This window comes from Egretta garzetta, unplaced genomic scaffold (assembly GCF_000687185.1).
Source record: "Egretta garzetta isolate BGI_Z169 unplaced genomic scaffold, ASM68718v1 scaffold163, whole genome shotgun sequence".
NCBI classification, from domain to species: Eukaryota; Metazoa; Chordata; class Aves; order Pelecaniformes; family Ardeidae; genus Egretta; species Egretta garzetta.
Window position 1 is genome coordinate 1,329,392 of NW_009259308.1, and position 26,101 is coordinate 1,355,492.

Consider the following 26,101-nt stretch of genomic DNA (forward strand, 5'->3'; position numbering starts at 1 on the left):
GAAGAATAACCAAATCTTGTTAATTATATCATTTTCAAAGTCCTAAAAAAAACAAAAAAAAAAAAAAAGATGGCAAATATTTTTTAATATAAAATAAAATATTAGGACTTCAAGAAAGGCTAACAGCCCTTTCTTGAGAAAATGCATAAACAATCTCAGATCCTACTGAAAGCTAGGAATGCAGTTAAAATGCTGTCCTACAATAGTAATAAAAAGACCTCAAACAAACCAAAAACCGACCTTACTATGAAATCAGAAAAGTTGCAAAACATACAAAAGCAACAGGACTTATCTAATCACAGCATGCTGGAGTTCATCAAGACTAAGAAGAAATTTCCTGTCAAAAAAATAATAGCTTGTATTTGCAGAGGTGAATCACACGTAGTCTCATCTTCTGCCTGCTGATACCATTACTGGATCAAATTAAATCTAAACTGCAGCTTGTTTTTCTAAAGGATTCTCATGAGTCAGTGAGTGCTAGAAAAGTTTACTTATCCTTAGTTTCTAACACTAGTACATGCTCTTGAAAAAAGCACAGCTATAACGTGCTTTTTTCTGAAAGTGCATTTACATACAACGCGTCTTAATAATGATGAGCTAACATTGTTTGAAGGCTTCTCAAATAATCCAGCCTTCATATTCTGAAGATATACTTCCTCCCAGGACTACTGTCTTTACCTGAAACAAAGATGTTTCTTATTCCTGACTAGGGATAAAAATGAACAGGTTAGTGCCTACTCACAGTTAGTTTCACTCCCATAGCTTTACCAATTTCCACAACAAAAATCAATTTATGTGATATTTTTGTGCAGTCGTTTACCTTGTGTATTAACACTGGATGGTGTTCAAATGTGTAATTTTAATCATATTTTAGTACTATTGAACAAATAGAGGCTGAGTTGTAAAAAGCAATAAAGCAACAGGTCAATACTCAGAATCATTATGTATTTTTATTAACGTAGTGCTATTTTTCAAATAAAGGATTCAACTGAAAAAATACCTACTTCATATTCTCAAATGAAACTACGGTGCAGAAGTCTGAATAGCCCACCTCCCCACTTTATATTTAAAGTTAAAACAACCCCCGCTTCTTTTTCTTTTATGTTAGTCAATAAAATCCATGGGTCAAGTACATAAAGTTCTAATTACTTTTTACCTGAAACCTGACTGAAGAATATTTTCCTGAGGGAATAAGAGAAGACATTAAAGGAAACAAACAAAAAACCAGCCAAAACACAAAACCAACACAACAACAAACAACCCACAAACTACAGATTACATCAATACATCTAACAAAGTAAAGCCATCTTAACTTTGGTAAACAATACATCCCATTCAGGTCTCTCTCAACGTTCCTTCATAATGCTTCCCACTCCCCACCCCTGCATGTTCCTGACTGTTCACTCCACATTTCTTTCAAGGACACTAGAGCTGAAGACCATAGGTTTGAGAACCCCAGAGAAAAGCTTTCAAGACCAAATTTAGTGCTCTTAGCAGAAGCATGACATCAGCTACTATAGTGACTAAGCTTCAGCCAAAGCCATAAAAGCTCCATCTATGCAAGTGTGTGTGAGCAGGCTCTGCTGGTACCTATGGCTACGGATAGAGAAATTGTAACTAGAAAACATCAGCCAAAGAGAGGAATCCTATGTGGTGAGGGGTATAGCACAAAGTCTTACAGGTAAGCCAACACGAGCCTCCACTTCAGAGTCAGCAGCTCAGAGTTGTTGCTCCAATCTTGTACCCGTGACTGATTTTTATGCGTGTGTGCAAGTGAAGCGTGAAGGAATAAGTGAATGTACTGTGTGAATGGTTATCTGCTGGAAGTAAACATCTTAGTTCTATTAACAACAGTTAATTAATAAAAGGTGTTTTAATAAATAGCCATTTATTAAACAATGCCACTCCCAACTCAATTTCCCCATCTGAGACATTTACAATACCAATATATATAGTCCTGCAGAAGTAATTAATTTTGTGACACACTTAAGTAAAAAACCTACTTAAATTGCACTGCTTTGGTATCTGTTTTAGTTCATGGTTTAGAAGAAACTCCAAAGATACAATCACAAGAAGATTCTTCTGTGTATTACCACTATCTGCCAGAAGCTATCCAGACTCTGACTTCGCAGTCAGATCAGCAAAAATGCAAGATGGTGAAAATATCTGGACCACACTGCATAGCCCTTTATCTCAGCAAAGTTAGGGTCCACTTCATTTCACCACTATGCCCAGCAGGTGATGCAGATTCTGTGTTCAGCTGTGTCAGTTCCTCTGCTGACCTGGGCTTAACCCACACCTACCTCCAACTCCTTGGAAAGACTAGTAAAATAACCTACCATTCAAATCAATCCATCCCAAAATCTGCCTGCTATGATCCCAATCCCTTGACATTCATAATTTATAGATAGACTAGCCTATAGTTATAAATATACCTTATGGTATATTACAGCAATAGATTACTGGAGCCTCAGCTAGGCTTGTTGATGTATTAATGCAATATGTTATGAGAGCACTAGCTCACTCTGCTGATGTATAGCCACTGTATATATGGTAAGAATGAAGTACTTCAGTGATGTATAACTGTAACAAGGGCACCAAGCTGAAGACGACACTAGCAGAAGTAGGTTTTGTTAACATATTACTTTAAAATGTGAATACAGTATTAACAATATGAGTAAGAGAAATACTGATTAAAGCATTGTCCTGGTTTGAGCTGGGAGAGCTTTTATTTTCTTCCTAGTAGCTGGCCTAGCACTGTGTTTTAGATTTAGGATGAGAAGAAAGTCGGTAACACACTGATGTTTCAGTTGTTGCAAAGTAGCGCCTAGACTAGTCAAGGATGATTTCAGCATCCCACGCTTTACCAGGTGCACAAGAAGCTGGGAGGGGGCACAGCCAGGACAGCTGACCCAAACTAGCCAAAGGGCTATTCCATACCATCTCACATCAGGCTCATATAACTGGGAAAAGGTGGCCAGGTATTGGTGCTCAGGGACTGTCTAGGCATCGGTCAGCAGGTAGTGAACAGTTGCATCACTTGTTTTTCCTGGATTTTGTTCCTTGTTTTTTGTTGTTTTCCTTTTCACTACAATTTATTATTATTATTATTTTATTTCAATGATTAAACTGTTCTTATCTCAACCCATGAGTTCTTTTTACTTTTGCCCTTCAGATTCTCCTCCTCCTCCCACCAGGGCGGGGAAGGTGAGCAAGCAGTTGTGTGGTGCCTAGATGCCAGCTGGGGTTAAATCACATGGGGGGGGGGAAAACAAAAAACCCACCAAACCACCGCCAAACAACTACCATTAAAAATCCAGCCAAGCAGCAGGAAGCTATTGGCAACATTTTCACTCATCCCAGAAAAGCTAAATTTCATATGATTAAGGTTGACCATCCAATACCTCAGTTAAAGCTCTATCAGAAACCCATTTGTTTACATGGTTTCTTTCTCCTGAAAAAGTCAGTTTGAGCTGCAAGTTTGTGAAGAACTTTTCTTTCGGTTTTAGAAAGAAAAAAAGACAAAAAATTCTCATAACAATACATAGAACTACAAAAACAAAGATGTTGTCTGAGCAATGTTCAGAAGGGATTGAGTATTCTGGCATTAGTAGGTGTAGATTAGTTCATGAATATTCAGCCTCTAAATGTGTGCTGTTAAATGTCTTAATAGAGGAAAGAAACTTAGGTAAAGAGTCATTTGTTTTGTTTCACTTCTGAGCTACCTCTTACTAATATTTCAGATTTTTACACTACAGTACTTTCAGCAAGGAAGCAGTACTCTCAGTGATAAAGGAAGGTCTCAAAAACAACCGTATACAGAAGAAAACTGACAAGGAACTTAGTTGTAAAAACTGGTGATCAGTTACATGATCTAGTTTTACTCTTTACAATGCTCATGCTTAGACACATGATTCAGAAGAACCAGTTATGTTTTTAAAACTTTCAGCCAAGTACAAAATAATACATTTACAGAAGTAGAAATATACCAGGTTTCTTTTCACTGTTAAGGCATAAAAATCTGAACAAATGACTATACTTCGTTAACCCTTGAGCAGACTTGTAAAGGCCATTACAGTACAAAAGCAATTAAGCAACATCACACCTCATGTGAGAAGGAAATTACTAGCTGCAATAAAAATTGAGCATTTTTGATGGTAGAGCTGCACTGCAAGATGTTTTTTGACAAAGTATTAAGGTATAGAAGTCTTAAGAAAAAAATGTATGTGGGTTACTCATTAGCATAATTACCTTTCCCTGTGTCCTCCAAAGCAGAAAAGCACAAAAATCACAGAGTAACAGCATTAATTATAACCATAGTGTGAAAGTTTTCAAAGGAAAATTATGATTGACTCTTTGCTGTAGTCTTTTTATAGAAAATAGTTCTAAGAGCCCGACGTTCTCAGAGACTGAAATTCTGAAGACATTGAACATCTTCCCTCAGAAGGAAAGATGATAGCTATGAATATCTGGCTTGGAAGCTTTGATATGTAGGAAAAAAACTTAGGTTTTCGATTATGAATTTCTCAGCACTGTTGTGAGCAAAATATGCTAGGACCAGGCCTCCTAGAACTCATTATTAAAGAATAAAAAATTCAAATGAATTTTCATCCTTGCTGATAAATTTTCACTGGCCTCAGCCAGCAGACTAAAGGTAAGATGACTACAGTAAAAAGCACAAGGAAGTAGCTGATTGGGAAAGTTCTCTACAACCTCGTGGGATGACTTGCATATTATTCAGGAAGAACTGTGCTTCTAATCCACTATCAATAGTCCTGAAGCTGATTTGAGCAACCAAAAGATAACTCTGTATCAAGAACACTCCATGGGAACTTACTTCAGATTGAGTGGAAGACCACCACCATTGATACTTTAAGCCCAGATTTTTCAATGGACTACAAAACCACTAAAAAAAGGATTTAAATAAGGTTGCAAAGTACTTTTACCATCTCTCACAGTTTTCCCCTACAGAAATAAATACAAGTAGTTTTGCAGTTTTTTTAGGTTTTGGTTTTTTTTTTTTTTTTTTTTGTGTTTTGCAGTTTTTTTAGGTTTTGGGTTTTGTTTTTTTTTTTTTTTTGTAGAAAAAAGCAAAGAATTGACATCATAATGCAGCAGAGGTGAAGCAATAATGTTAACAAAAAGCATTGGTACCCACATAATATACCTTTCAAGCGTCTAAGATAGGAAGGCAGGCTTCTTATGTAACTGTATGCAACATAAGTGTATGTTACAAAGATTTCTTCAAAGGAATCTCCTTCTACTGTTACACAGGAGTCCTAAGTCAAAGGTCTAAGATGAAGAGATGTGAATGTCTCACCAAATATTTACTGTGTTTCTTAGTTTTCCCCAACAGCTTTCAGTTTCTCCATTCATATTATCTCCAATAGATTTTTACACTTAGTCCGTTAAATTATTTCTTATAGGCTTAGGCGGTAAGAGACTTTTATTAAAAAAAAAAAGACACCATATTTTAAAAAAAAATAATCTAACAGCTCCCTTAAGGAATGCCATTTTTTCTTGTGAAATTCATGGTGCTTATACAATCACGCAATTTACTTTCATACCACTTAATAATAATATTAGCAATAAATTTTAGCTTTGTCCGATACATTGCTTTCCTTTTAGAGGGAAACTGTTTCCCTGAATTTCTTTATAAGAGTATTTTATACCCACTGTATCCTACCAGGTGAAAGGTCTGGAGGAAATGGAGGTGAAGACTGGAGTTTGTGTATATGTTTTGGAATCCCCTTCTGTTTCCAAGCAAATTCAACTTCACCTGTTTCAACTTGTCCTCCTCGAGTCTCAATAGTTTCATTACAAAGAGTCTGAGATTTCAATAATGGCTGTCCTTGTTCAAGTTCAAAATTCACAATAAGGGAATCAACCAGAGAGTCCAATTCATCCAAGTTTGTAAAAGGCATGGATATTTTCTGGAGAGGATTGTTTGCAGAAGTAGAAGACAAGGCAAAGAAACTGACATAGTTAAAATATCCAGCTATGACACAAATCTTTTCTGCAAGGCTCCTGAGAGGGCTTGCATTTCTGTAGGACCCTATGAAAAACAAAAGCAAGAAGAATCAACCACAGTATTTCAGAAAGAGAGACCAAGCAGCCCTCCCTCCCTCTTGCTTTACAGGTCTCCTGGAGTCCACAGGTTACTATCAAGATAGGCAATAACCCAGCTAAATACCTTGTAATGTAGAAGAAACAATTTGACAGACTTCAGCTAGGCACTCCTCCAATTCCAAATATTTTGCAGCAATGTTGGTGCTTTTCTTTATTTCCTGATATAGAGATTCTTCTGGCAATTGAGATTCTATTTCTTTCTGTATTAATAAAGAACAGTTTAAAAAGAACCAAATACACAATAGTATATCAGCTATTAAACATGACTATTACGGATTCAGTCACATAGAACAGGCCAATGCTGAAACATAAAATGAAAGTGATGCTAAGTCACAAAATGTAATATAGCTCCAAAAAGCAGTGCAGATTGTTGACAGAGAAAAAAAAAAAAACAGTAAATGGAACTGTAAAATTCAGAAAAGGTTTGGCTCTTAAAATATAGATCAAATCATCTACCCTGGCTTTTAATTCAAAATACCGATAACTATTGCCATAAGCTATTGCAGTAGTTACAAGACAATTCCACTAGCATAACTGAACTTGAGGCTTTCAACTTAAAAGAAAACAAAGCAGGTGGTTTAGGCTGCTCACGGTAGCGCAAAAAGACGGAAGATAAGATACAAGTACCTCCGGAAATATTTTAAGTATAATTAAAATCAAACACTTTTGAGTGGAAATGCAGTAGCCAGAAAAGTTAGTGTTCCAATCACAAGAATGCCACAGAGACAGGAAGTGTTATCATGCAATTGTAAATATACAGAAAGTAGCTTCAATTCTTCTTCTTTGCTAAATGTATCCTTTAAATTTAAAACCCCAGGCTCAAAGCACACAGTTTGTGAAACATTTCTCTTACCTTTCTGCAATAAGAGATGTTCTTTTCAAGGAATCTGGCTAATGCCACAGCATTATCCTTTATTCGATTTTGAATCTACGAAGAAACTTTTAATTATATTGTACACTTGATTCAAGATAGAGTAAAAGTGCATTAATATTTTAGAAGGATAACAATGAACACTGGCATAGTAATGAGAAAAATACTCAAAAGCAGAAATCATGTTTTCTGCAATATAACATGCAGTTTTTCAAATAAAATGTTAACTGGTAGAAAACATCGTTAACAGTATCTGCAAGGTTTTAAGTAACCCCATAATACAGGAGGATTGAATGAGCAAATTTAACTGTTTTCTAAAGAAAGATCATCCTGTAATTTTTCTATCGCTGTCATTCTAAGCAGCAGGGGTAATCTCTTAGTTAACACCCTGGTGTTCACTCCCTGACTTCACATTAGTTCCACCAGCAACAAGCATATACAGGAATCCTTGAGAACATAGAACTCTCTACAGATGAACAGCATTAGCTGGAAAGCAGACTGCTCAATTCCTTTTGCTGGAAACATGAGGCATTTGGGAGTTAAGCAAGCAGATAGGAACATAAAAGATTTTGGACAGTTTCACTATTATCTGTAGGATTAAGAATGACAACAGTGAAAGTAGGAAGGAAACTTTGCTTTCCTTGAGACAAAGCAATTTATCACTCCTTTCCAACAGATTTGAATCTTTTATCCCAGGTCATGCATTACAGACTTCTGAGTAGTAATGAATTATTTGGAAATAAGTGTTTTACATAACCCAACTCATTAAGGAGATTTTCTTATCAGCCACGGTTCTGCAAACCTCTTAACTTTGAAGAAAAAAAACAAAAATAAAAAGACATGAGGCAGAAGACAGGATTGCTCAGAGGTAAACTGTCACCTTTGGCCTTGCATGCTGTGTGTACAAAACATTTATTCAGAGGAAAAAGTAGCAGAACAAGCCTATATATCCCAACACTGAAAGGAAGCATGTACACTGTATATACCTAGTACCTTGTGGAAGAACATTTCAATCTTTCCAAAAGAATTTCCTTAGAATTCAGCCAGGCTTTCTGTCAAAATGCCTCACCCACTGAGAAAGTGGCATATTTCCAAGGGGTACTCTAACTTGCCTACAGGAATTTTCATACAGTCACAGAAATATTTTTAACTACAGTGCCTATTCCTTATACTTGATTCTCTACTTCGCATTGCTCCCTATAGCATCATCTTCCTCACGATTTGTCACCTAAGCAAAATAAGAGCAGAAAATAAGAGGCTGTAGCTTAAAAAAGGCCCCTCCAGGCAAAAAAAAACAAACCACCCACTACTGAACTCAGCATGTAATGAGGTCCGTTCTGCTTTAAGTGTCAAAATACACTAGACACACCAGTAATAGCATATTTGTTTCATGAAAAAACAACAACTCCACAGAAGAACACTGACTTCAGCATACTTGGGGGGGATGGGGGAGCAAGCCCACCACCTATTCAATTTGATAAAGTATAACTGCTAAACTGCTGGGGAGGTGGGGGGAGCGGCACACACCTGTTTATTATGAGGTAGTAGGAATATCTCTTCTTAAAATTACAAGAATAATTAAATCGAGGTCTTATAATGAGAGACAGAAGCTTCCCATTGATGCAATTCCTTTTCATGTTACAATAAATATGGAAGGCAACAGGAACAACTCGTTAATACAATTATAAATAGTTTGCTGTAACTTTGCTATAAAGTGTAATAAAAAAATTGCTCAAATTAAAATACCACTGCTACTCATCAGCCTGGAAAGTATTTGAAGGTCAGCTGTGATTTCAGTGAATGACACAAAATCAAGCAGGACACTTTGGACTTCTATGCTATTAAATAGCTATTTTAACCAACCAGTTTCCCTCTAAAGCGCCAAATTAAAGCGCGTCAGCTTACCCCAAGTGTTAAGCACATGAGAAAACTAGTTCTTAAAAGACCACATTGAACTATTTTAATGTTTAGATAGCATGCTGTTTGGGACTAGGACTGTAAAAACAACGTATGACAAAATGAAGACTTAAAACTTTCTAATAATCTTCCTGACAATAACAGTGAGTGCAGTAATAGCAGAGGTGATTACTATATACAATACAAAATAACAACTAACTTCCAGGATCGTGAAGTGTTACTACGTATTAAATATGCCTTCTTTTTACAAAAACTTAACAGCAGTATACAGAACACAGTCTACTTGCTCCTTTGTGCCAGTTTTCATATTCTCCCTCTCTTTCATGGTTACACTGTGAAATTTTACACAAAACACCAATGCGGAGAAACCATTCTAAATAAAATACACTTAAATGTTCAGTCTACATATGGGTGAAAGGCTAAACACTGTAAAAATTTCTGCAAGACTCAATATTCCCACCTACTACCCATCTCAAACCTCTGTTAGTAATTGTAACTGTATTCCTATTGATAACTTTCTAGACAGAATTACTGAAAAATAAAAGGACTGATCGAGTGCTTCAAAGATACAGTAATTTTTAATCTTACTTTCATCTCACCTCATTTTGTGGATATTGTTTCACGAGTTCTTTCTGAACCATTCTTGCTTTCTCCTGTACAGTATCAATGAGAAACTCCAGCCCTGAGCCTACTCCATCATAAATGGCGAGTACAAAGTCCTTCTAAAATAAAGGTTCAAAACATAACTGTTAAAGGAATTTTTATGGCCTTGAAGTAAAATAGATTGTCCATAGTGGGCTAGAAATATAATTTTGTTTTGAGCAAATTGTTCAGTGCTGATCTGTTCAGTCACATGCCATTCTTCGACAACAGGGGCTCAGCACTTTAACCACCTTTTCCTATCTTGTTCATATTTCTGAAAATTTTATGTAGTACTTAATCACACATTACTGGAATAAGTATTGAATTTCAGTAAAATAGGTAAACTTATACAATCTCAGTGTAGATACAATCCTAAAAGCACAGTATTTCTTTCTCTTTATAGGTAGGAGTTATACAGATTTGAAGCACTTTTTTTAGGGAAAAAAAGGATAAAAGTTCCAAGGGTATTAAGCACATATCCATTTTCACTATAAAAATGAAGTATTAGAAAAACTCAAAAAATACTTAATTCAGTTGATCAAGTTGTTATATGTAACAATTTGGTTCCAAGCACAGTTACTGAAAATAAGTGTGATGTCAACATTAAAGTTACTATTTGTAATCACTATTTCTAATAAACATTTCTTCACCTGCAGACTAGTTGCAGGAATGTTGTTCTCTTCAGAAAAGGAAATACCAGTCCTTGTGACTACCGCCAAGTGTCCTATGTATTTCATTGCTTGTTTTACTGTTTGGTTTACTTTGCTCCATGCTTCTGTTACCATTGACGATATATCTGAAGAACACCCCTGTGAAATAAAGGCATATCACTCACTGAAGCTAGAAAGCATCTCTGGTCAAAGAGCACATGCTTTCTGTGACACAAGAGTTTGCAGCACACAATAGCTTGAGGCATTTTCAGATTTACATCTTCCTACTTCCAATGGCTTATCTACCACAGCTAAAAAACCATACCTTGCAGCCACAGAGAAGAATGGTATTATTATACTACACAGTTAAAAAAACCCCCACCACCTACTCTTTACAAAGCTGCAGCATGAAGAGTAATATTTACTGGCCACTGGTTTACACATTTATAAACAGTAGCACTTCACAATCTAAACTAGCATTTGCTCTTGTCACTGCATGTTTTATTTTCCCTTTTTATCTTTAAGAACCTATGCTATTGTCAGGGTCCAGGCACGGCAAGGTCTGCATTACTCTGAACTAGCATATGGAAGTAGCAGTTTAGCCAGCAAAAATGAACACTTTGCCGTTCATCTTTCTTAGGGGTGCCCATTTGTCACTACATACATTGGACATTTAAATGTTTTTAGCAAGTCTGTAGTAAATATTGCATTAATGCATAGAACTTCTTTATACATAGATGAATTCTTTAATATACTTTACCTGCAAAAGTAACTGTAAATAACCTCCCAAGTTCTTTACTTCCTGTTTTATTTCTTCATCAACTTTTATAGATCCAGGGCACTTTTGGACATTGTTAAGCCAGAGCTTAGTTAGAACCACAAGCCGATCAAAAGCAGAGATAATTCTGATGCTGTAGGATTGAGCAGCATGATCAAGAGAGAAAACTACAAGAGAAGGAAATCTATCAGAAGGTGTACTTTGCAAACGAGAGTAGGAATGTTAATTCTTCTGACAGACAAGCATACGAATGCTTGTGCATCTGAAAAACAAGTCACTAGTAATGTTTACTTTAAACTGTTATGAAAATGACTTACAGTTTTCTTGGCATTCTTCATCTTGCTGTTCATAGGCTTTTGAAATGGCAGAAACTTCAGAGAAAACTATAAACAAATTAGTTAGGAGACTATCTGCTATGCTCTTTCCTCCTTCATGATTCTGCTCCAGTAAATCTAAAGCTGAACTTATAGATTCTTTGCAAATTCCAGGAAGAAATGATTCGGAAAAGCCTGGGCGTATGCTGGACTTATGCTGTGAACCTGTATGAGGTAAAAACAAAACATATGTGCAAGAAACTTCATATAAGTGAGCAATGTGTCTTTGTAATGACTTTTATATTGCTGCTTCAGTGTTCAACTACTCAAGATACCAAGTCAGAAAAATGTCTATATAACATTCTACATAGTTTCTAGATTCAGTTAGTACAAAGACAAATTACAGTGAAATTCTTTAATGTGAATCTCTCTTTTTCAACAATTGAACCTACAGAGAGACAGAAAGTAACAAAGCCCAGCCAATCTAAAATAACTGAATGCATAAAAATATTTCGAAAACTGAAGCATCTAGTATTTCAGAAAAAAGTTTATAAAACCTTACAAAAAGCTTGGGGGAGCCTCAGTAGTTAAATACATATGAATAACAACAACTCAAGCAAACAAAGTCTCCAAATTACTGTATTAGGATTCAGGCAATTTGTTACATAAACTATCGTCTTTCTCCAGTTAACCTGCATAGTTAAGTGCAGTAATGCTTTAAGTAAATTTCTTAAATAAGGGTCATAAGCACTGGTCAGGAGGTTTTTGCCTTAAGAAAGCATAATCAAAAATACAAGAAAACCCTACTATTAACAGATTGACATTATAAATTTGAAGATGATATAAATAGGTCATTTTTTGTTTTACAACCCACATTTTTTTAATTACGATTAGAAGTGCATATGTTTTATTACATGCAGTAGTTTCAAGTTCTCAGCATGAAAGGTGTTCTGCCATATAGTAAGTACCTGATATATAGGAAGTCTGTGTATTCTGAATTGGTTGCAATTTTATCTCAGACAAACATCCAGAAATTCTCTTGTTCTTCATGAAACTTCTACTTCTAAGAAAGGATGATAGCATGAAAACATGAAAAAAAAAAAAACAAAAAAAACTTTAAAAGAAAAGAATCTCCCTCCCTGTACCCACTGAAAAGTTCAATGAATATTAACAGACATCAGGCAAACAAAACTAACATCTACATTTCATTAATGGCACTTGTTAACACCAGACCTAAACCAGAGTGAAAGCAAGACAATACAGCCTATAGAATGGATCCTACTACTTTCCTCAGGCTTTTGCTACTATAGGAGGATCTTCATTCCACAGTCCCATTTTTAAGCTACTAGTTTATTACTGGATTACTATTATCTAGAACTTAAAAAAAAAACCCCACACATTTCTTTCCTACCTGCTGGGACAATAGAAAGCAGACATGTTGTTATTTTGGGGTGGGTTTTTTTGGTTGGTTTTTTTTTTTTTTTAAATCATGTTTGCTGGACAGATTGAATTGCTTTTGGAAAGCCAGACAGGAGGCCTTTTTTTTCCCTTGGTAGAAGGCAAATATTCTGTAAAGTTCTCCATTGTCAGTTAGACAAACTAACTTAGCTTCTCTGGCTTGGGTCCTTAGTTGCCAGTGCCCAAGGCCAGCTCTAGATAAGAGCTGTTTGAGAAGCCTCAGCCAGCCTTGAAGCTGTTAACAAAACAGCTGGAAGGACACTCAGCAGCAGCTCCCCAACATTTCTTGGAGCTGCATTTAAGGTGAGTGTCCTGCCCTTGGTCCTGCCTGACTTTCACTGCAGTTGTTTTTTAACTACCCTTGAGCCTGGCCATATACACCATTGATCTGGACCTGCAGATTTGACTTCTCAGTTTGACCTGGGACCTTGTCACAATGGCTGTCAGGCAATTGCTGGAATGCAGGCTGACACTGCCAACCGTCCCTGGACCTAATCCAGACTCACTGAGCTGATTTCCCAGCTTAACCTCCGCCTGCCTCATCATTACATACTTACCTGTGGATCTGGACTGTTAGCTGACCCTGGTTATCATCGCCAGACCTCCTCTGCTCACCTCACTCGGGTACTGTGGGACTAGGCTCTTTTTCGCAAGGGCACTACCCTTTCTGCCCTGTTATCACATTCAGCCCCAAACTGCCCTTCCCTTTTGGAACAGCCTGTCCTTCATGCTCCATGACACTATGCATCAGGAGCACCATCTTCAGGTAGCACATGGAATTCAATTTATTTCACCAGTACATGTGACTGACATCAATTAACTTCTGTCAATGCAGCATGCAATGCAATTTCCCTTTTCCACTGCCTTTTCTTCTTCATTCAGCTTCTATTGTTGCATTTTAAAATAGGCAGAACAAAACCAAATATACCTGAGATTCAAGATGACATGTTACAATACCATCCAGAAGGCAGCATCAGACAAAAAAGTATTCCAACATTATTTTGTCATTAAAAGAGTATTTAGACTAAAAATAAAGAAACAGTTTAACCATTGTGTTCTTTTCAGATAACTTGTTTACTTGGAACAGTCAGGAATGCTTTCCATAACTTAGTCAGATAAACTGACCTGCTTTACAGCAGAGTCACAGTAATAATACAGGCTGCTACCCACTAGTAAAGCTATAACTAAGGATCTGTTAGCATTTCCTTTACAAGCTACTTGCAGAAGTTTGCAATTCACCTGTAAATATTATTACAAGGCTAAACTTCAAATACAAGGCCCCAGACAAGCTGTAGTTTACTGCTTAAAAACAACACTTCCATATTATAGAATTGTGAAGAAAACATTAAAAGCTATACACTTCACTCTGCACTGATATGTAAATACATGGTTTAGAAAGCCTTGCACGTGTTTTGACAAAATATACTTCTGGGTTTGGAGGAACTTTTGTTCCTATTTCTCGTCCATGAGGCAAGATAAAAAAAATGAACAGAAGAGAAGAACTCATCAGCTGGCACACTGTAGAGGGTAAGTAAGGACGGGAACAGATATCCAAGTGCCTATTCAAAATTGCTTGTGTTATTAATTAAATACACAGGTATCTATAACCTTAACCTGCAGGTTAATTAAAAGTCCCATGCTACAAACAAATATATCAATTTCTGAGATAGCTTTCTGAAAAAATTTGGAACAGCCTTTAATTACCTCAAGCTAGTTGTCAAGTAGTCATACATAAAACCCCTTGGCTCTGATCAGGCAAACATCACATATATGCTATTCCTGACCTCAGAAACATTGCTGTTTCATCTGCCAAACTGCTTTAGTGGGCATGGAATTTTTATTAGCAACATGTTGCATACTAACATGCATTTCATGTGTGAAGCTAGTAAAGCATAGTAAGGCAACATACTTAGTTTAAACTTCCCCTCCTCCTCACATACATACACATAACTTTTCATTTAATCACTAAGTCTGACATTATGATATGGTAAAAGAAGAATTAATAAATAAAAGATTATGTTAGTGGCACAGAAGATATTTACACAAATTATTTTTTGCTTTAAGAGTAGATGAAGAAGCTACAACTTAGTATCACCTTCTTCTGGAAAGAGAGGAAACTGAGGCATCCGAAAGGTCAGGTTCCCACTCATCAGCAGGGTCATAAAATACATCAGCAGCTTTATTGCTATCATTATTCTGAAAACAAAGAAAACACAGGTGATGAGGATGGTTAAACAGAAATAAAATTATAATAAAGCATAAAACATATGGATGAAGACATCTTCTGCTAACAGTAGAACAGGGGTTCTAATGTTTTTTCTTTTGTAAGGATATGTATAATCCAGAAGATAACTGCCAGCCAACTTGAGGTGTAAGTAAGTGTTTGAAAACAAACGAAAACCAAGATAAACATTTAGTGAAGACACCTAGCTACCCAGCATCTGAGACACAGGAACACCAAGTACAAAACTTCTTCACAGCTCTCTCCACATGCCACAGTTATTAAAAATCTGGGCATATAATTCAAAATTTTTATTTATTTTTAAATCTGTATTTGTCTAACAGTTTTAGTAATAGTTTTCCACAGGAAATAGAATCAAGTCTGTTTATTGCCAATATCCAAACTGGTTTTAGTAATAAATATGGCAATGTTCTTCTGTCACTGGAAATACTTGCATATTACAGAGTTATATCATGGAGTGTTTTCTCAATTTTTTCTAGCTTTCCTTTGATGTGTTTTTTCCTTTTTGAACAAAACATTATTTTTTTCTTTTTTCTTCAGATATATACTCATACATGAAGAAGTTATTCTTTCAAATAAAACATAATTTAGTGAGATGCAATTATTTTCTAAGGGGAGGGGAAAATGAACATTCTGAAGTGTAAAAAGCCTTTGTATTTTTCCCTACCAGCACCTTCAGTGCTCCAACAGTTGAAACCTCTTCCTCTGCAAACTTCAAGCATGCTATTTATGCCAGAATGTGATTTGCATTCAGAAATAGCAAGCATCAAAATATTTATTCATCTATTATTTGAAGCAATTTCTACTCTTTTTTTCAATACTGCTCCAGGCTAAACATGATACAGATATTGGAATGAAAAGAGTTTATATGATCAGGAGAATCACAAATTCAAGCACAGGACAAGTTAAGACAAATTGTTCTCTTAATCTAAAAATTGGTCTTAAATATATATTTTTCTTTGTATATTAATCAAAAAAACCCTAAACTAGTACAGTATAAAATACAAGATCTTTAAGGTTCTACTGGATTGCTTTGGATCCTTCCTTGATGTTAAACAGCATGCTCTCATCTTCAAGACCTTTCTTTCCTTTACGTTTCATTATTTCACTGCAGTCTAAACCAATTTTCAATTCATATGGCAGAAACAAACAAAAAAAAACACGAATAAAATGCAACAATCAGTCCTGAACATTAGAAAATCCCAGAATACTCCATAGTCACTAAAAAAAAGGAAAGTAGTAATGAAAATTAAAAAGTCAAGTTTTCTTCTAGAACAGATAAACAATTGAACAGCCAGAAGAACCACAAAGCAGTCTTTGTTCTACTACTTCACGCTCTGTACACAAAATTACCTGAATAAAGTCCTTGATTTCTACTCTATTTCTGTGTAACAAATGTGTGTACATGTGTTTAATTAAAAGAAGAAATGTGTCTCAGTGTTTAAGATCACTTAAACAAAAACAACTCCAAGATTTTCCTCCTGCATGATTATTAAAATCTTAACTTTGACAAAATGTTATTATTAGTGGTTTTCCTTCAGTCGTTACTGACCTCATAGAGTTCTTTCATTGCTGCTAGTTTGCATTCAAATTTCTCCAGGCTCCAGAAAGTTGCTATTCCCAGTTTGATGTTATGAACCTGCACCTGAACAGAAGACACTGTTCCTGTTTTATCATCAATTTTGTCGTGCCTAAGAATTTGAGAAAGTTAAAAAAAGAAAAAGACAACAAACATTATTCATATTGCAAAAAGTAAACAAGGAACTTGTAGACAGGATTATACAGAGAATAAAAATTTGATTACAAATACAGAAATTGCTGAAGACATCATGTACCTCAAAACATGCATTAGCATAGCCATTAAAATGATTTTTATGTAAAGGAAAAAAGGAATCTCTGCATTCAGAGACAGAAGTAGATATTAGCATACAAATTCCTGGCTTTCAAACTCAGGACCAAATATATGCTACAGAATTCTGCTGGCAGAGTTCTTATTGAAGGACGTGAAGAGACATCATCTGAAAAACACAATACCTACACCTACTAGAAAGTCCTAGCTTACCTGCGCTTACTGTAGCTTTTTTTTTTTTTAAGTGATAGAGAGTTTCCTCTGTACTAACACATCTCTGCTTACAGTAAGGAGATCTGACCAATATGCAGGTCCACTTCTAGAACACTGTTCAGCTATGACTAGCAAGTAGCACGGCACAGCAAGAGATCTGTGGAGTGAAACAATTGGTCCCAAGCACTCGATATCCACTATATGCATGTTCGGAGGTTTTTACTTTCAACTACCTCTGTTGTGGTCCTGTGAACTGAACACCTCCTAGTGCTGGCATATATTCCCCATGTTAGTTTTGTCCAAAAGGAATGCAGTTAGTGTGCTTTAGGACCACTTTAACATATGAACCAAAGGAGGATGGAAATGGGCATCAGAAAATTCACCTCCAAAGCACACTCAATCCAAAATTAATCGTTTGTAGACATACCTTCAAAGTCTTGACCTAAATTCAAATTTGAAATTCACATTTCAAACTAACAAGGCTAAACTATACACTTAACTAAAGCTGGTTTGGAAAAGTGATTTATCATAATTCAATTTAACGAAACCATGAAAAGAAAAACAAACAGCTCGCTGCACATCCAGAATCCACCCCTGAATTTAAATATATATACACACATAAAAAATATATACCCTCTTATAATTAACTCAGATACTCACCTGGAGAAAACAGTGTTTTTCCCTAATTCATTACTAATGGTGTTGGCCTCTTTGATCATCACAGATAGCTTCAGAGAATTCCAATTAAGTGGAACTGATAAAGAACATAGCACATAATGATTAAGTGGATCAAACAATGTGATGCAACAACTTCAGGGTAAAAAAAAAAGGCAAGAAAAAACCCTACAACCAAAAAACTTGAATAGAATTTAGCCAACAACAATTCTGTGACTTCCCAAAACATTGGGAAAAAAGTTACCCTCCCAGTCAAAATAACCCTTTATAAAAGGTCAGATAAAGGGTATTTCAGAAATAGAAGCGTAACACCAGACACTATATATTAGACTAATCTAAGATAGGAAACTAAACAGAATCAATTCTGTTACTCTAGTTTCCCCAATGAGTTAATGCCTAACCAGTTCAACTGGATGAGGGAAGAACTTCTAAGTAATTGGGGTAAATACAGACTACATGCATACCCAGCTAACCACCCTGAGTGTGATTATAACAGAGCTTTTAGCACTGTCTGATATATACGGCTTATGAATGCAAAGGATCATAGCCATCAAAAGGCTCTTCTTGTTGAGGCTCATTAGAGAATGGTTAGAGGAAGAAAAAAAGCTTCTGGATCCATACTCACTAAACACAAGCCCAAAGAGAAGAAAAGTCAGCATTGCCCTTGCAACATTATGTATATACATACTAGTCATAGTTTTATTCCCACTTCCACGATTCTTTTGAAGGGTGTGTATTTCTTCAGCAATCTTCTGCTTCTCAGCTTCCAGAGCTTCAAGTATCTTTACATGACGAATAGTATGATCTTCTAGAGCCTGGAGAAGGAAGAAAAAAAAAAAAATCCCCAGTGTCTTAATGATGTTTATTTAAGCCAAATTTTTTGTTGCCGCCATTTTATGGGGTCTCAGAACTGAACGAAATTTATATTGGACACCTTTCATATTAATATGAAACCCTCCATCTTCAAACTCTGACAGTTTTCTGGTTTTGCTTAGATATTGACATGCTTAAAAAAATACTGGAATTAAAAAAATTAAGTCATGTTTGTTGTAGCGGTCATATATATATGAAGACCAGCCAAAAAACAGTCATTACTTACATTAATGCTTGGAGTCATAACTTTTGACACAGGCAATGGTTGCTAAAGTTCGGTACATGAACAAAACAGTCCACATTATATAAAAAGTAAGGTCAGCATTAGTTTATCACCAAGTTTAACAGAATATCATTCAAAGTGTGAACAAAACATCTATTCTATTGCTTAAAATCACACAGAAAAATACTTCAGAAACATTCCAATTACAATTATTTATTTACAAAAATAAACCCACAAAAAAGCACACAAAACAAACCACAATTTATCACCAAAAAAGTTTGGTGGGTTTTTTTTTTTTGTTGGTTTTTTTGGGTTTTTTTGGTTTTTTTAAGTTACCTGCTTGGTAGCCAAGGTCTCCATTTCTAAACGCTTCTTACTGAAGCGTAGTTCTAGCTCAAGATTTTGTTTTGCCTTCTCTAGCTCCTGTATTTTAGTTGCAGCTTTTTCATTATTCAGTTCTTGAATTTGTTTCTTACGAGATTCTTCTCTCTAATATAAGAAAGGACAGATGAGAAGAGGAATACCACTTCTACAGCATTTCTGCTCCATCCCTTAGGCGGATTTTCACTTCAATACATTTAAAATGCACGGCCCCTGTGGACAACTCAGCCCAGTGTCAGCAATGAAAGGTTATATCCCATTTCACAAGCATAACATAATGTCTTCTACAGCACGTTTAAGAAATAAGATACTCCATCATTATTATTGTTTTACCATGATGTACTATTCTATGTAGACATATATATTGCAAAAGTATTTAAAAAGACTCACAACAAAGCAGCATGCAAACTTGGAAGAAAAAAAAGGCATGTTAACTAAAATACTGTAGTGATTTAAAAGTCTCAAAGTTAGATTTCGTAGGGATTTTTCTTCACATACAACTTACACCTTCATCAAATTCACATTGGATTAACATTTTAGTTCCAGGATGATTCTATAAACCAAAATCTCTAGAATAATTCTGAAGGGGATACCTACTTCATAACTTCTTGTGTTAGTAAGGCTGATTTATTTTAAAAAGGAGAAGAATGAGGCTTGGCATTCCCTAAGATACTGTTATAATATGCAAGACAAAAAAAAAAAAAAGAAACCACCCCAAACCTAAAACAACAAACAAATAGAAACCCCATATTACAGCATCTGTTTTGCTTTATTGATATGTTTTATGTAATGACGCTATGGCAACTTACCACCTCTGCTTCCAGTGATTTTATTTTGCTTTCATAAGCTTCTTTTTGTGAGGTCAGCTCTTGCTGAACCATCTCTTTCGCAATTTGGACACTTTGCATCATTTCTTCTTTGGCTTTCAGTCGTGCCTCTTCAATTTCTGCTTCAAGCCTACAAGTAGACGTATCATACAACTAAAATGTTGGCTTTAATCTCTTTTAGGCTGCACAGAAATTGTAATCTTTTCTTCTATCATGACAGGAGCCTACAATTTTAACAGTACAAATATGAGGGTTTGTTTTGTTTTTAAAAAACACTTTACCTAGATATTTTTGATTTCATAGGGAAAATGTAGACACTGGTAAAGATGAAAGACATTCCAAAATTTTAAAGGTTATGTGATTCCATATTTATTTTATTATGCACCTTTCACAAAATTAAGAACTGTAATAGAAACTCACTAAATCATATTAAGATGCAGAAAAGTAAATTTTAAGTCAGTGAGTCTCGCAGTTTAATAATTTTCAGGAACAAAGCAAGTACAAATAACATTTTACTGTCTCTCAAATTCTTCACCATCATAGAAGACCAAGGTTGTAACTTTGAGTTCTTCTTGTTTTCCTAAGGCATTTGCTTTTCAGGCTTTAAATCTCTCTAAAACATCAAAAGTCAATTTCAGACTCATTTTGTGCTTGGAGAGAAATGTAACTGAAGAGATACAGTACTTTAAGGAGCACAGTGTTTCTTTTAATAGTGGTCTACATTCTTGACAACTGGACTAGATTGTGGTCATCACCTCTTAGAGGTACACATTCCTTTCACCTAAGTCTGGGACTTTCATTTCCATTATAAATGGAGTTAAAATAACCTTGCTATTTTCCAGCTTTCCCTTATTGTGAAATCACTAATAATCTTCAGTTTCTTATTTCTTAAACTTATCACACAGTTGCATTAACAACTGAGTTTATTTTTAGAACAAGAAAATACAATACTTACTGTGTTCTCTGTGCAGTAAGTAGCTCATTCTTTGCAAATTCAAAATCTTTCAGACCATCATGCAAAACCATAGTCCCACAAGACGGTCTTTTAACTTTCTGAACTTCTACTGGGTGATTAAACCTGAAATAATGGTCTCCCCCAAGGATCACTCGATCACCCTATTGAGAAAGGGGGGGAAAAAAAAAAAAAAAAGGTTGTTCTATAACTTTTAGATTTATAAGCAAGTTTACAGTACTTAAAACAGGTGGGGTTGGAAATGAAAGAGGAATAGAGAAATATTTACAGTTTCAGAGCCTTCTAAGAAAGCCTTCAGTCTGAAGTTGTAATATTAACAAAGCTAAGAAATCCACACATGCACATATTACTCCTACCAAATCAATTACTTACATGATGCAGAACCTTTGGGTCTAAAATGCATTTCCCATTTACATACGTCTTTGCTTCTCCCAGTGGAATAATACTCACTTTGCCAACAGTATTTTTTATAATGCTGAAAACAAGAAACATTTGCAATATCAGTAACTCATGTTAATAGCAAATTATATTTCTTAATAGACTAAGAGTCATGCTTTACATAGTGTCCTGTTAATTGTTTTTCCAAATGTGGACTGTCTTCATATTATTTAGTTACAACATACCTAATTCATGAGTGACAATCAATATTTTGGAAGAGAAGCAATATTTAAATCTAAGAAGAATATACTAGTAAAAAGATTACTACAATACCCTGCCACCTGAGCATTTCTTTGATAATACTTAATTTTCCAATATACCCACATCCTTCATGTTTTTAGTAATTGATTAGTTAAGTTTCTTCCAGCATTTTGTCTAGGATCAATTGCACGGAATGCACTTTAAACAGTATTTCTGCAGTATGGTCAAGTTGCTCTCTACTTTTAGTTTTAAGTAAGAACCATCAAGGCATTTCACATTTCCATTGAACTTAATATAGTTAAGTTAATATACAGTTATCACACAGCATCATTTGACCAATTCCTTCTCCAGCATTTATGCATGAATAGAAAGTTTTGCTACATGAATGAAGTGAACAAAGAAGTTAAACTACCTTGGTTAACAGATTTCTAGAGGGGAACAGAAGGAAGGTACCTTAATCACTGAACAGTACAAAAGTTACCCCGAAATAGCATTTTCCTGGTTAGAAAACCATATTTTGTTACTACCAGAAGGAAGAGTGACTCCAAAAAGAAAGAGAAGGATGAGAAGAAATATTTCCTGCTCTCACTTCAAGTATAAAAAGAACACTACATACCAATGGTCATCAGCAATTAGCACTCCGGAAAGCTGGATATCATGTTTTGAATTTGGTGTATACCTTCCAACTGTAGTTTCTCCTTCTTTGATCATATACAACAGCACCTCAGAAAGCTGAGGATCTTCATTGAGATTGACAAGGTTTGGTAAATGATTGTCCATTTTGAATGCAATTCCTGCTTTCTAGATAAAAAGAGAGCTCTGTGTAAAAAAGTTTACTTCATGCATTCAAATATCTATACTGAGTTTTTCTAAGAAATCACAGTAGTCTGTTAAAAGAAGAGCATTAAGGAAAACAAATCTTAGAACTACTCTAATTATTCTGCAAGGCTTGCTGATGTTATGTTTTCTGCACCATCTCCTATAGAAAGTGAAGAAAGAAAATGTACCTGCAATTCTTTTATATCTTCTAATTTCCTTTTTTCTGCTTGTTCAAATTTTTCTTTCCAGGCCCTTAATATGTTAAGGGGAAAATAATACAACATATTAGGAGAAAAATTACAGCATATAAATTTTACTATTTCTACTTTAGAGTAAGATATTGACAACTGCCCGACCTTTGCATTTCTGCCATATCCCTCTCCTGCTGGTGTAATTTTACCCTCAGAGATGTTATTTCCTGCAAGTAACGTCTGTATTTTTCAGGATCAGTGTTCAGAGCACTTTTCTGAGCTGCCTTCAGTTTTTCAATTTCAGCTTTCAATTCTACATATGACAAACCAGACAGTACACAAAAAAAAAGACAAACTAGAGTTTAGACATTTCAGTACAATACTAGAAAATTCATCCTATTATTTAACTAAAAATCAAACACCTTTCCCCATTCCAGGTTCTCAAGCATAGCTTAAGATATCATCGGAACTTTGGCAAAAAAAAAAAAAACACTCAAAGAAGAATTATATTAAAAGGAAGATATCCTAGGTTGTATTAGCCTATTTGACAAGTGGTCAATCAACAGAACCGATTATTAGTAGTAAAACTCTTACTGAGCAATAAGTTGCACACATGCAAGTGAAAAACCCTCAAAGACTGCAGATGTCAACCTCACCTCTGATTAGCTTGGCGTTCACATCTTCATTTACTTTAGCAACGTTAATAATTGAACAAGCTTGTTTTGCATAGCGAAGAGTGCTGAGTGTTTCTTCCGTACTGCTGGCAGCTGGACTTACTGCAGCAATCATAGCAGTTTGTGAATTTCCACCAAGACTTTCCTTTAACAACCTTCATTTGACAGGAGAGCAGAAGTCAATCCCTGACCTCCACACAGAAATAAAAATTAAATTTCTCAATCTGAACATATTAAATACAAAATACCTAGGGTCTTGATACTTATTTGAGAGCGATTGTTAGCTACTTAAAATACAAACCAAAGCCCTGTTATTCTTTACCTGATGCAACAGGCTAATTTCTTCCCTCCCTAGGTCATTTGGGAGGGAGGGAGGGAAGCACAAGTAGTGATACCTCCTAAACATAAGAGGAATCCAGAGACTGAGAAAGCCTTTTACTTCTATATAAAAAAATTCTAAAGTGTACATACCAAGTAAGGACAGACTCTCGGTAAGGAATGAAAGTTTTCTTTCCATTTCGAGATTGTTTAGAGAGTGCAGAAATAACCTTTCCAAGGGTTAACAGTGATTTATTGATACTTGCACCCTCCTACACAAAGCAAAAATAAAAAGAATTGTAATACAGTTGTATTTTCTTGTGTGATGTTACTGACTGTACTGTTGATTTAACTGTGCTTATTCAATGTAGGGTACTGCTGTACCATATTAAATGTCACCGCTGATTAAAAAAAACTACAATAAGATGTGAGAGCGTCCTAGAAGATCTTCATTTGGAAAGAACAGAGACCCTGGCTTTAAAATAAACAGTGTTAAGAACCATAAGACTTATGAAGGCAGCTTGAAGGAAAGTCTCTTATTAGAAATTCTATTTATTTAAACTCCCAAAAAAGGGGCAAACCCCAACTCGGTGCAATATCCGATTCATGATTTGGAAAGTCATGTGGACAGTTTTTCCTCATTTCTTCTACAGGATCATTAGTTCTGCATAACATGAGGAATGCTGTCCGAAGCAAGATCTGGCCTGCCATACTGCACAGTCAAAACAGCTTTGTAGGGCCAGCCACCCTCACTAGCAAAATGCTATGCAATATGTATAAGCATAAGGGCTACATATCCTTTTATAACTACAGTTCCTGCTCAAGAGTCCTGGTAGGTTAGCATGCTTTGGAGTTTATGGATATTCTTCAGAATAGAATCACAGAATCACAGAATCACAGAATCACAGAATCACAGAATCACAGAATCACAGAATCACAGAATCACAGAATCACAGAATCACAGAAGTTTTGGGTTGAAAAATCACAGAATCACAGAATCACAGAATCACAGAATCACAGAATCACAGAATCACAGAATCACAGAATCACAGAATCACAGAATCACAGAATCACAGAATCACAGAATCACAGAATCACAGAATCACAGAATCACAGAATCACAGAATCACAGAATCACAGAATCACAGAATCACAGAATCACAGAATCACAGAATCACAGAATCACAGAATCACAGAATCACAGAATCACAGAATCACAGAATCACAGAATCACAGAGCTCCAACACTTCCATGTCCTTCTTGTGCTGAGGGCTCCAGAGCTGGACGCAGTACTCTAGGTGAGGCCTCACCAGAGCAGAGTAGAGGGGCAGAATCACCTCCCTCGACCTGCTGGCCACGCTTCTCCCGATGCAGCCCAGAGTACGGTTGGCCTTCTGGGCTGCCAGCGCACATTGCCGGCTCATGTCCAGCTTTTCATCCACCAGCACCCCCAAGTCCCTCTTGGCAGGGCTGCTCTCGATCCTTTCTTCCCCCAGCCTGTACTGATACCGGGGGTTACCCCGACCCAGGTGCAGGACCTTGCACTTGGCCTTGTTGAACCTCATGAGGTTCACACAGGCCCACCTCTCCAGCCTGTCCAGGTCTCTCTGGATGACATCCCGTCCTTCTGGTGTGTCAACCGCACCATCAGTCAATCCTTTTCCACAGATTTTGAATCCTGGTTTACCTTCAGCCTTTCTCCAGTGGTCTGAGCCGTTGAGCAGCATTCACTGCCAGCTAGATCAATTAGATTTATGTGACTGGTAAGCCTACGATCACATTGTTCTTCATTCACAAATTCTACCTGGAAAAAAAAGGGACATGTTTGCATTCAAACCAAAATAAAAAGCCTGAGGACAAGCAGAAATCTAACAAGCCATTCACTTTAAATACATTAAAAAATTGACTCATGTACATCCCTTGAAGGAGACTAAGTTCAGACTTTTAACCATAGAATCAATTGTTTGCAGTTGAATAACTGTATAAGCATAAACTGCACAAACAGATTAGCAAACTATGGGTTTGAGTCTGAAGTTTGACTATTGCAACTATCCAAAGCCCACAGAAATCAGTAAGCTGTTAGGGACTTAGACCAATGAAGATCAGCTAAGTCGTCAGTGGAAAAAGTCTCAGGACTACTTCTGACAAAGAAATAATCTAGTGGTGAGAATTGTGAGGGGAACAAGGAAGGATATTAGGAAACTGGGTCAAAGAAATTAAACCAACCAAGAACAAAGAAAACAGACCAGCAAATTATTTGTGAATGGGGAAAATTGACAAGACTGTAGACTCCTGAGGAGCTCTACCTATCTCGCTTCTGTTCTCAGTCTCATCTCACTAAGTCAAGTTTTGTCTCTTAGACATCTGTAAATCGGATGAGGAGTTGTAGCCCCTGTATCCTGGAGGCACATGGGCAAGACAGGTATCCAGAAGTAAGGAAACATT

General features: G+C 36.0%; 1 protein-coding gene across 2 annotated transcripts in view; it reads right to left on the reverse strand.

Annotated features, from left to right (window-relative positions):
* Positions 1 to 5,353: 5,353 nt before the first annotated feature.
* Positions 5,354 to 26,101, reverse strand: part of KIF14 (kinesin family member 14) — a 28,492-nt gene continuing 7,744 nt past the window's right edge. For both annotated transcript variants that reach the window (XM_035891775.1, XM_035891774.1), the window contains 22 exons: positions 25,344 to 25,460; positions 23,810 to 23,928; positions 23,321 to 23,493; positions 22,830 to 22,977; positions 22,662 to 22,725; positions 22,271 to 22,455; positions 21,388 to 21,490; positions 20,998 to 21,158; positions 20,025 to 20,172; positions 19,171 to 19,323; positions 18,427 to 18,553; positions 17,724 to 17,817; positions 16,554 to 16,692; positions 14,855 to 14,955; positions 12,270 to 12,364; positions 11,305 to 11,526; positions 10,970 to 11,154; positions 10,210 to 10,368; positions 9,517 to 9,639; positions 6,983 to 7,057; positions 6,194 to 6,329; positions 5,354 to 6,055 (listed from right to left, as the gene is read on the reverse strand). In XM_035891775.1, the coding sequence (XP_035747668.1) occupies positions 5,667 to 6,055; positions 6,194 to 6,329; positions 6,983 to 7,057; positions 9,517 to 9,639; positions 10,210 to 10,368; positions 10,970 to 11,154; positions 11,305 to 11,526; positions 12,270 to 12,364; positions 14,855 to 14,955; positions 16,554 to 16,692; positions 17,724 to 17,817; positions 18,427 to 18,553; positions 19,171 to 19,323; positions 20,025 to 20,172; positions 20,998 to 21,158; positions 21,388 to 21,490; positions 22,271 to 22,455; positions 22,662 to 22,725; positions 22,830 to 22,977; positions 23,321 to 23,493; positions 23,810 to 23,928; positions 25,344 to 25,460 (3,216 nt within the window). In that variant the 3' untranslated portion in view covers positions 5,354 to 5,666. The remainder of the gene's footprint in view (positions 6,056 to 6,193; positions 6,330 to 6,982; positions 7,058 to 9,516; positions 9,640 to 10,209; positions 10,369 to 10,969; positions 11,155 to 11,304; positions 11,527 to 12,269; positions 12,365 to 14,854; positions 14,956 to 16,553; positions 16,693 to 17,723; positions 17,818 to 18,426; positions 18,554 to 19,170; positions 19,324 to 20,024; positions 20,173 to 20,997; positions 21,159 to 21,387; positions 21,491 to 22,270; positions 22,456 to 22,661; positions 22,726 to 22,829; positions 22,978 to 23,320; positions 23,494 to 23,809; positions 23,929 to 25,343; positions 25,461 to 26,101) is intronic.